Source organism: Crassostrea angulata, chromosome 9 (genome assembly GCF_025612915.1).
Source record: "Crassostrea angulata isolate pt1a10 chromosome 9, ASM2561291v2, whole genome shotgun sequence".
Lineage (NCBI taxonomy): Eukaryota > Metazoa > Mollusca > Bivalvia > Ostreida > Ostreidae > Magallana > Magallana angulata.
Window position 1 is genome coordinate 8,579,783 of NC_069119.1, and position 11,682 is coordinate 8,591,464.

Consider the following 11,682-nt stretch of genomic DNA (forward strand, 5'->3'; position numbering starts at 1 on the left):
TCCGGAAGAACTATTGATGTCGTTAGCTTTCATCTTACGAGGAAGGGAGCCCCCTGTGTGCGTTGAAGTATAACTTATGCACTGTAGAGATCATATAACTGAACATATGACACATATTTTTTTCCATTCGATTATCAGAAAAAATATAAAAAGATAAATATAATTTATTTCGGTTGAACTCAGTGAATTAGAATAAAATTATTTTCTTTTGTGGAAACGCCAATAAGAGATAGGGGCGGGGCTTAAGGTTTTGTAGGTAAGTCGTGTTCGATATGTATTCATTCTGGTGTTCAAACTTTGCATGGGAAAGTTTAAAGTGTATGGTTGTGGTAATCAGTACTTGATAAGGTTCTTATTGAGTATACCGGTATTATGGTAATGTGCTCCTTAACCGATATCAGATTAAGTGGAACCCTCCGTATTATATTTAAAACCAGTTTCTTCATGATTTAATATATCTATCAACAGTTACAGTATGTATACACTCAAACTTTCCAGTTACACAAATTGTTTTACAAAAAAAATGGTTAGATGATAAGTCTCACATGACTGCACAAGACTTAGAAATAGATTGTCACTGTTTACTGATTTAATCACCTTGTGTGAAATTCAAATCGGACCTGAAAACTGACATTTAAGAAGGCACGTACCAATTACACAACCAAATTGAAATTTTCCCATAAAAAGTGATCCCCCCAAAAAAGAAATGATGTCTGTATAGAGCTTGCTCATGGAATGATGGGCTTACCTCTGGGCAACCATTGGATCTGTCCAAATGAACATTCCATGACAGTTTCTTCTGATCTGCATGATTAGGTGTTATATGTATAGAGCGGAAATCATCAATTGAAGAAAAGAACTCCTGGGTAGAAAGAAAAAAAACAAACAAACCAAATAAAAAATCAATTCAACCACCATTTTGTTTATTACTGTTGTTTGTAATAAATACTTTGGTGAAGTGTTATTTTCACAGGTCTTCGTACAGGTAACGTTACATTTTTAGAGGACAATAAGCATCAGTTGTTCTTACATTGTCAATAAACAGGCCTTTGTACTGGGTGTTGCCATTTTCCTCGTGCTGCTGTACGTCCAGGGTGATGTGAACCGGTCGCAGACTTCCTGATACCTTCTTAGCCTCGTACCGCTCTACTCCGTAACTCTGCACCTCATTCAGAACATCCTGTTATATCATAAATATGTACAGATAACTACATTCCTGTACAAAGTTCTATAACATAGTTTTCAGTGTATCAAATAACGAGAAGAAGAGTATATTTTGAAATCAAAGTAATTTTATGGACTGCATGTATATAAAAAATTAATGTACAAATAGTCAAGAGCCACAGATCTAAAACTGTTTTTTTTTAGTGTGTTGCTATATGCACTAAAACAAAGACAGATTAGACCAAATAAAATTTAAATTAAATCTTTGATGGATGCCTATATGTAACATATTCAATGTTAATGTTTTTCCGTCTCTTGGAAAGCACAAGAAGTCGCGATTGATTTGTTCATTGTGTTCTTTTGTTAATTCGTACATAAAATAAGAGTTATAGATACTTGATAATATCAGAGATCTTGAGATATAATTCTAACATACCTTTGGAAAAGAGTAGGGTTTGACCTATTACAATGCTTGACAAGTTGCAAGAGTGGATGAATATCTTTAGTCCATAAAGAATTTTCAAAAATTTTTACTAATACTTGTGATGTATATGCTTTAACAGCCATACAATATCTGACCTTGATATATCCCATCAATAGTTCCTCCACTTTAGTATTGCTGTGCTGAGCCAAGAATTCTTCCGTTTTCGTTTTCATTATTTTTCTCAATTGGTAGCCTCTGCAGAGCCTCACAACAAGATGGGATGGCAGGAAAGCTTCTAGTTTCTGTTTGTTAAGGATATCCTGACAGTCTTCTTCCTCCATTTTACTTGCAATGACAATGCTGAGAACAGCATAACCTCTGGCTTTAGCCTCATTCCTTATGTCCTGTTCATAGATATCACTCAGTCGGCTTTTCACAAAATCATCTTTACACTGAAGGTAGAGATATTTCAAGATTTCGGGCCCAAGGGCAGGCAAGTTGTGTAGGAACTTTCTCCCAGGAACATAACGAATTCTCAGAAAGAAAGTGTTTTTCCCACCAGCTGTTGGCGAGTTCAAAATGTGCCTTTTCAACTCCTCAATGGTGATACAAGGGTTCACCCACAACATTTTGGGTATCTGTTTCTTGTCAATGGAAACCAATCCAAAAAGCTGAACAGCTGCAGGTCCCATCTTTGGGAAATAGCGTTTTAACAGCTGAATACACAAGTCCTCTACAACTGTCGGGTTGTCTTTCGAGTCCACATTATACACTGTGCCATCATGCAGCTCTACCTGCAGGCATACCCCAGAAGTGGATTGGACAGACACCGATGACAAAATATTCTGGACTGGCTGACTGTCAAGATCTGCACTAGTTATGGGAGGGGCTAGTCTCTCCTCTCTTGGGGAGGAAGAGGAGGAGGAGGTTGAGGGGCCATTGACTTTAGTGGAGGTCAAGTTGGTTACCTGTGTGTGGGTGGAGGACACAGAATCCGGGCCGGTCTCGGCCGAACCTCCTGGAACAAGTTCAATGTGGGAGTTTGCAGAGTTCATATTTGCACTGGCATCGCTGTTGATCAACTGAGTTTTTGACATATTTGACATAGTTGCACTCTGTTTTAAACTGTAATATTTCAGATCACTTTCATTTGCACAGTAAAGGGTTGCAATCTTTCATCTGAAATATGAAGAAAAAAATATTTCCTTTTACAGTCATTATATGCATATGGTAAATAAGGAAGGAATAGATTGACAAGAAAATGTGATGCTTTATTTAGCTACAGCTCTAAATATTGGAGAGTGGCCAATTATTAACTACAATGGTTGATCTAAAAGTAATGTCACACTATGCACCGCGCTTCTCACTTGCACTGTATTGTGTAAAATGATGCATTAAAATTGTCCATATCAAAATTCTAATTCGAATTAAAATTTTGATTAAATCTCATTGAACAGATATCAAGATGTTGATGTTTATAGCATAATAAATATGCGACATTGCCGTGTCATAAATTTACGTCTTTTTAAATTGTGTATTTATGAATAAATTACATACTTCAAAATTTGAAAAAAAAGCCCCAAACAACACAATATTTTGAATCAGATATATAACATAGACATTTTCTAACTGTTTAAAAAAAAAAAGGGAATGTTACTGTCCATTTCGGATATATATACAATGCCTTTTGTCTCTAGATCAAGGAACAAGAGGCCTATGGGCCACATCGCTCACCTGAGGAACAATAGGTATGATAAAATCAGCTCAATGGAGTCATAATACAAACTATCTGGACAATGTACAATAATTCATGTAAATCCTGTATAAATAAAATCCATTTTCCCCTGGATATTCTTATGTTTATAATCATTAGTCCCTTTTCTAACAGGATGATTTTATAGTCATATCAGATGTTGAGTATTGCAGTTCTAAAAAAGATCCCTAACAATAGCTTATATATGGGATATAAACGTACATCAAACTCTTAACCTTCTCGTGAGGCCAAAGAATTGTCCTGGGGCCAAAGTCTTAACAATTATAAAGAATCATCTGGCTGATTAGTTTCTGAGAAGATTTTTAAAGATTTACCCTATATATTCCTTTGTTTAACTTTGATCCCCCCCCCATTGTGGCCCCATCCTACCCCCTGGGGATCATTATTTTCACAACTTTGAATCTACACTACCTGAGGATGCTTTCACACAAGTTCCAGCTTTCCTGGCTGATTAGTTTCTGAGAAGAAGATTTTTAAAGATGACTGTTTATTCCTATGTAAAACATCGACCTCCCATTGTGGCCCAAACCTACCCCCAGGGGTCATGATTTTCACAAATTTGAATCTACACTACCTGAGGACGCTTCCACACAAGTTTAAGCTTTGCCGGCGAATTAGTTTCTGAGAAAAAGATTTTTAAAGATTTACTGTATATATTAATTCCTATGTTAAACTTCGATCCCCCATTGTGGCCCAACCCTACCCCCGGGGGTCATGATTTTCACAACTTTGAATTTACACTACCTGAGGATGCATCCACACAAGTGTCAGCTTTCCTGGCTGATAAGTTTCTTAGAAGAAGATTTTTAAAGATTAACTGTATATATTCCTATGTAAATTTAAACGTCAATCCCCCATTGTGGCCCCACCCTACCCCCGGGGGTCATGATTTTCACAAATTTGAATTTTCACTACATAAGGATGCATCCACACAAGTTTCAGCTTTCCTGGCCGATTAGTTTCTGAGAAAAGGAATTTCTAAAGATTTACTCTATATATTCATTTGTTAAACTTCGACACCCCATTGTGGCCCCATCCTCAGGTGAGCTAAAAAGGTTTAGTTTACAATTCAATAAGTTGGTTTCTGGAAGAACAGATTTTGAAAATTTTCGTAATAAATATTGACAATTTTTTTAATTTTTAAAGCGCTAAGCATAGCTCAGCGGTTTATTGTGGTTAGACTTCAACTTCCGGTGCATCGAATAACCGCCCCCTATAAGCAAAAGTATACATCATTTAAACTGGTTAGGGAACCAGTTTCAGGGGTTTATGCACATAACTGCACGGGCAATTGTGAATCTAATTTACGGGCTATTGTGAAATTAATGTATGGGGCTTACATACATCATTGCAGGGACTGTCATGCAGTGATGAGGAAATATAGTGCGTATACAGAAGCTGAAATGCTATATACATATATCTGTTAAATACATACAGAAGCTGGGTTAGCGCTTTTCAGTACTATCAGTACTTTGATTTAATCTTTAGCTTTTAAGATCTGTGTACAAACATAGAATTGTGAGCAAATCTCTGTATCTTGCTTATAATTCGAAGCTTAACACTCAAATATGGTTAGTAAATAGAAATTGTAAACAATTAAACACAAGAAACATGCACTACATGTATAACAAATAAAGAACACAATTTATTTTTTCGAAATGAATCATATATATATACATGTATATACCTACATATTTCCGTAAGCGATATCAAACTTTATTTAAACTGAATAAACTAGAGAAAATGCCGAGCATCTCAACAAAAACCTATTGCATTAATCTACCATTACGCAAAAGATAATGCTGAATTACCGATAGAATGAATTGTATTTCAGTACTCCTACATCAGATTTTGCTTAATTTCCGCAGGTAAACAGTTAACGTAACTGTTTGATTTACCGAAGTCTCTGTTTGATTTGATACGTAAAAATCACGAAATACAGACGCGATTCCAGGTTACAAAGCATAAATAATGAAAACGAAACGAAAATCAGAACAAGCTAACATCAACGTCATGTGTGAAAACTGTCAACGCATTGAAATATTTAGCCTCAATTTACTTCACAAAATCGGCACCAATATATTTTTCATGTTTCAAAAATTTCCCTTCATACGCGAACTGTTGCACAACAAGCAATTTCATCATAGTCAGATCGACCCTTTTTCGTAATATGTAAACGGTGTGACCGTTGGACCGAGCGCAGATTTAACACAGGGCAGTTTGATTTTTGTAGAATAAAATTTATTTGAAACGCACACAGTAGGATCCGCCTGGTTGCCTACTCAAATCATTAGCCAAGGTTTAACTAAACGTCGCGTGCTCAGTCTACATTGTGACGTCATATTTCAGACGTAAAACGTTCAAGTTTTGTCTTCGGAAATAGCCGAAGAGAGTAACGTTATTCCGAACTATTTTTTATTTCTTCTTTCATTGTTTATCAATTTAATTCATATGAATGCCGCTGTAATAAAATTAAATACTTTATTCGGTATCTAAAAGATCAGTTCCTTGACCTTAATGTTTTTATTTTCCATCTGATAATTTGATAAGACATACATAGAACATGTCGTGTTTCTTGATTGAAGTACTATTGAAAATTATCTGGTTTCCATTTTAATTTCTTTTAATTCGAATGACCTTCTATTGAAACACTGGAACTTATTTAATCGAGTTTAGGGGCAATAAACTTCGATAAGTACTGATCAATCAATGATCGAACTAACTTTTTAAAAACAAAATGGCTGCCAAGATGGCGGCGCCCAGGGCTGGAAGAAATTTTTTTTGGCCTTAGTACCCCTGATTCAACTTTCATTTTTCACTGATTTTCTTATATATACGTGTTACCATTAATCCTCGCTTCGCGAGGCGGGCTTCGCCCGCCTCTCGCTGCGCTCGGTATAATGTCATGGCTGCTTTAAACAAAGAACCTCGTTTTAGAAGTATGGAATACGAGTCTTGGTAAAATGGGTACGCAAACCCGGGCCGTGGCAAAATAAATGCCGGGGCAGATCGGCAATCGTCAATTCCAAATGCGCATTATTTTGCAGCGATATTTACAGCAAATGCAAATATACTGGTCCATCAAATATTCTGAAATTTTAATGAGATTGGCAGATTAATAACTGCCAATCTTTTGTTTTGCCCAGGCCAAGTCTTGTCTACCCATTTTACCGGATGCCGAATCCGAAGCTATTAAACTGATTGAAACACGCCTTTCCTATTTTATTATTTTCGTTATAACTCAGATTTGAAACAGAATTGGACCTTAATTTTTGCAATTTATATTTTCCTTCCCATAAGGATAATTTATGCTAAACTACGTTGAATTGGAATCAGTAGTTCTTGAGAAGAAGATTTTTAAAAATGCACCCCCCTTTTTCTACAGTTTCAAGGTTTTCTCCGCTTTGAATACAGATCGGACTTTTATTTCTGTAAATTATATTCGCCCTCCCATAAGGATGCTTTGTGCCAAATTTGGTTGAAATTGGATAAGCGGTTTTAGAGAAGAAGTTCAAAATGTAAAAAGTTTACAGACGGACAGACAGACGGACAGACGGACAGACGGACGACGGACAAAAAGTGATCAGAATAGCTCACTTGAGCTTTCAGCTCAGGTGAGCTAATAAAAAGGCTGGCCATGTGAATAGTGATACGATGCATTTTTTAGTTCGATGGATAGAAATCACTAGAAAATGTACTGGAAACAAAAAATCGACCTAAAATTGAGAGTGGGTGCACAAGGCACCCTTAACGTGGCTTTAATATCTAATAAAAGCATATGACATGTTTATAAACAAATTAGATAGACAGGAGCTCTGAAGGAAAGTTAAAGCTACTGTAGGTTCTTAGGTAATGAGCTATATCATAAAGCTACGTTAATGACTTCTTAAAGAGACCTTGACAAACTGATCGCACATTAAATAATCCAATATACTAATCGATTGATTACAAAAAGAGTAATTAGTTACTTTATAAAAAATGATAAAAAAAAATGTAAAATAGGGTATCGTGGCCAATGTTAATAGAGTTATAAATTACAAAATTCTACCAGAACGCCAAAGATCTAGAAATGACGTCGCTTACGTGTGGCGACTATTCTTACCTCAGGCTCTACAAAATATATTATCTTCAGGAAAATTTATCATAATGCATTAGAATTTTCAAATCTGAATTGAAATAGGTGGATATCTAACAGCACAAATTTTTGTCACTTTACGTCGATTTTTCACGATTTTATCGCATCTGTGACATTACTTTTGGATCAAACATATCAAACAATTAACAAATCATGATACAATACAATGCATTAACTCTGTAATTTCCAAAAGAAGAAGATTAGAATTTTAGCTTGAGAATCTTAAAACTACTATTTGGTCAAGTCATATTAAATATAAAACTAAATTATCACATGTTTATCTTATATTTAATATATGGTGGATATCACTCATGGGATAAATTTTTGATATTCCACTATGTGTTCTTACGCCACGTGATGTCCTAATTAAACATTATGTAGCTTTAGGCAGATTAATGACGTAAAATTAAAAATTAACAAAATAATTCAGCTGAAAAGCATAGAGTTATAAATGAGCAGCTTTTAATGCTGTTTCAATTTTTTTATACATTGATAAAAATATACTAAAAAATGAAATGTTTGTTGGTTAATAATCTTCAAGGAACTTTTTTCCATGCGTAAAGTTGTTGATGTCCTGTAGTGAATGTGTTGTGCGGCTCACAATTATAATGTTTACAGAAAGAGTGAGGTTTAACTTGTGATAAAACATGTGATAAAAAGAATCTCTCATGATTTGCGATGGTATATGATTTTTATCCAACTCGTGTGTTTTCTATCCCCTCGCCAAGGCTCGGGGATTGAAAATACACAACTCATTTGATACCATTGCAAATCATGAGAAATCCTATATTTAATATGTAAAGCAAATATTAAGCTTTGTGTAATAAACGAATGTGTAATAAATTATTAAGTAACAAATGAAAAATCAATAATTAAACGCCAGTCAGTTCAAACTACCGTAAATTCTTTATTCTACGCGAGTACTTAATTCTGCGATTCCGCTGTTTTGCATCAAATAGCAAGAATAAAAAATTGCAAGAACCAATTTTTTGTCATGATTTCATACAGCTCAAAACTGTTTGAAAAAAAAGAGCGAGATTTTAAATTCCTTGAGACCTGCTTAATGGGATCCTCAAGATTAATGAGGAATTAATAGTATGTCATACACACAGCATACTTAGTATATCTTTTACAATATTTGTCTATAGCTATTTGTTATCACAGATCATATTGTACTTCAACTTCAATATCTTTTAGTATTCAGTCAGTTCTATGAATGTCAACTGTAGAAATCAATGCAAAATGCATTTCTGTTTATTTTTACTATATGCTAAACAAAAGGAATTTGAAAATCAGCCAAAATTAGGTTTTTCAACTCACAATATTCATGTTCATTAAAGCTGGTCAATTTACTTCAAATGCAAATGCACTGATGATTACTGGCGCACAGAAACTGAGTGCCTGAAAACAAGGCAATTACATGGGTAAATTTTTTTATTAAGTCTAATTGCCTAAAAATAATAATTAACATATATACTGCATTAACTGAAAATTAATGGACTCCGTGCAGCTCTGACAGGAAGATGTACAGCTTAATTAGATAAGGTTCAAAAAAAGATAAAATACTGTGGAAATGTGACAGTGAAATTTGGTTTATTGCCATATTGTCTATTATTAGATTGAGTTAGGTTTGCAATTAATGGGCTTACACAATAAGGATTTCGCACAGCTTTGCACTAATTGTGAAGATCTGCATTTTAATTAGATTACGTCATGTGGTTTGAACACTGTTTTAAGTTTTGAATGATTGCTAGATGTTGGAATAGAAATAAATGAAAATCAATCCACTGCAATATTGTTACTGCAACAAAACAGACAGAATATGGTCCATGATGGAACAAGGCTAGTGATCTTAACTGACAATGACATACAATAAAAACCATAGTAACAAAGTATTATTATTCAAAACTTGAAAAATTAGTATCATAATAAAAAAATGCTCCTAGAGCATGACATAGATATATTTGACACAATCTAGTAGAATCTGTAATTTGTGTGCTTAATTTGATTTTTTCCAGTTATAACATCAAGTAAATTTAGCTAAGGTACTATAATATGCATTTTTACTGGTCGTCGGATGACAGTTGGTTGCAAAGCACCAATTTGAGTGTCAGTTGTCAAGTTGTAAGCGAGAAATAAAGCCCACATTTCTTTGTTATGCAAACAAAGCTCTGGTCATGTTTTTGCTTACATTTTGTATGTTGAAAAGAATATTTCTGGTTTCGAACTAAAATGAATGTGACAAATTTATGCTATGAACTGTTTATTTTTGTTCAAAACAAATTAGCAGAGAAATGAAATTTGCTTGAAAAATAATTTTAATTGGTATATTGAATTAATGTAAACAAAAACAAGGCAAGAGCCTTTGTTTTACATAAATTGTGAGCTCCAGCTGTATCTTGACTGACTCTCAAAGTCTGGTTGATCATTTGAAATTCATTACTAAGACATTGTGAACTATACAAATAAAATAAATAAATGTGACCATGCTCCTTTGAAAGAGGACCCTGCAATGTACAGTAAATTAAAAATATACATACTCAGTAGTACTCTTTCAGTAACAACAAATTCCCTATTTAGTATCATCAATTAAGTTATAGATTTAACTGTTTTTTGGTGTTGTGTAAATTATACCATGGGTTGGGTTCATGACCCCAGGTTTAACCACAAGAGACGAAGTTAAATGAGGTTTCCCATTTCATTACTAAGACATTGTGAACTATACAAATAAAATAAATAAATGTGACCATGCTCCTTTGAAAGAGGACCCTGCAATGTACAGTAAATTAAAAATATACATACTCAGTAGTACTCTTTCAGTAACAACAAATTCCCTATTTAGTATCATCAATTAAGTTATAGATTTAACTGTTTTTTGGTGTTGTGTAAATTATACCATGGGTTGGGTTCATGACCCCAGGTTTAACCACAAGAGACGAAGTTAAATGAGGTTTCCCGGTTATTCCATATGGGATAACTGCAATGTGTTGAAGTATTTATCCACAATTTACTTTAACATAGGGACAGTAAAGCATCAATTCATAAGTTTTTTTTTTTTTTTAAAGCCAACAGTTATATACACTGTACCAGAGGTGTCACTATAGTGAAATCTCTAAAATAGCTGTACCTTTTTTGACAGTTTAAATTAATAATTATTAATTGGAGCATGAAATTTTTAAATATTAATGTATCAATCATGGAATATAAAAACAAAGGAAAACATTACAGATATTTATTCATAATTATTAATTAAGCACCTCATTATCTTTCATACAACTTACATGCATAAGATATATACAAATACAATATATATATAACACAGACTTGTATATATATTTAGATTTAACGAGGACACCACTATGCATTCGAGACTGAAAACGTCACTCAAAATTTTTCAGTCTCGACGAATCTTGCAGAGATAAATTTTGACTGACGTTTTCAGTCTCGACGAATTGCATTCTTATATGTCCAACTGCTTTTTGACGCTTGTGGTTTTTTTTTTGGTAGTAAATTACTTAGTACTTACCACTGAAATTGTCATGTACCCCGTGAACAGCTGGTGAACGGAAGAAAACGATGCAAGATTCACAATATATCACGTGTTTAAAAGATACATCTCCCTGCAATCAGTTTTATTCAACAGCATTGAACCATTGTTCCTGTTAAACCCAAGAAACCACCACAATCGTTACTTTCTTTTTAATTTTTACTGGAAAACCAATAGATGTTCACACGGATGTCTCGCGCACTCGACATTAACCTCGGACGTCATGCGATGGCATCAATGTTGGGAAAGGAACTACTTTTAACCTAGTTTCGGTTTCACTTTTACTTTTACCGAAGTCACATTTTTTGTTATTCTTATGGAGACTCCGCTAAAACTTATTCCATTAAGTTCCTGTTTGCTATGTGCGTCTTCTGCCAGGAGGCTGCACTCATTTACAAAACAAAAGGCAAAAAATGAGAACTACCAAAACACAGTGGAGGATTTCTTAGGTAATATTTTAATTATGAATTGAATTATGAATTGAACAGGTCCAGAATATTGAGAATAATATCTTGATTTAGCTGTTTAAAACTTGAATTAGATATAAAGCTTTTTAAGCTATTGATAATTGCTAGATAAAACTACATATATAATAAGAGGCCCAGGGGCCACATCGCTCACCTGAGCAACAATTGCAT

The 11,682-nt window shown here is 34.2% G+C and overlaps 1 protein-coding gene across 5 annotated transcripts in view; it reads right to left on the reverse strand.

Moving 5' to 3' along the window:
• LOC128163279 (tyrosine-protein kinase JAK2-like) overlaps positions 1-11,229 on the reverse strand; it is a 100,074-nt gene extending 88,845 nt beyond the window's left edge. Inside the window, exons 1-4 of one of the 5 annotated variants that reach the window (XM_052826827.1) lie at positions 11,024-11,218; positions 1,744-2,767; positions 1,031-1,180; positions 749-862 (exon numbers count right to left, since the gene is read on the reverse strand). In XM_052826827.1, coding sequence (XP_052682787.1) covers positions 749-862; positions 1,031-1,180; positions 1,744-2,694 — 1,215 coding nt within the window. In that variant the 5' untranslated portion in view covers positions 2,695-2,767; positions 11,024-11,218. Of the gene's footprint in view, positions 1-748; positions 863-1,030; positions 1,181-1,743; positions 2,768-11,023 lie in introns of all 5 variants that reach the window. The other 4 variants (XM_052826823.1, XM_052826822.1, XM_052826824.1 and 1 more) reach the window with 4 other exon arrangements.
• Between the last annotated feature and the right edge of the window lie 453 nt (positions 11,230-11,682).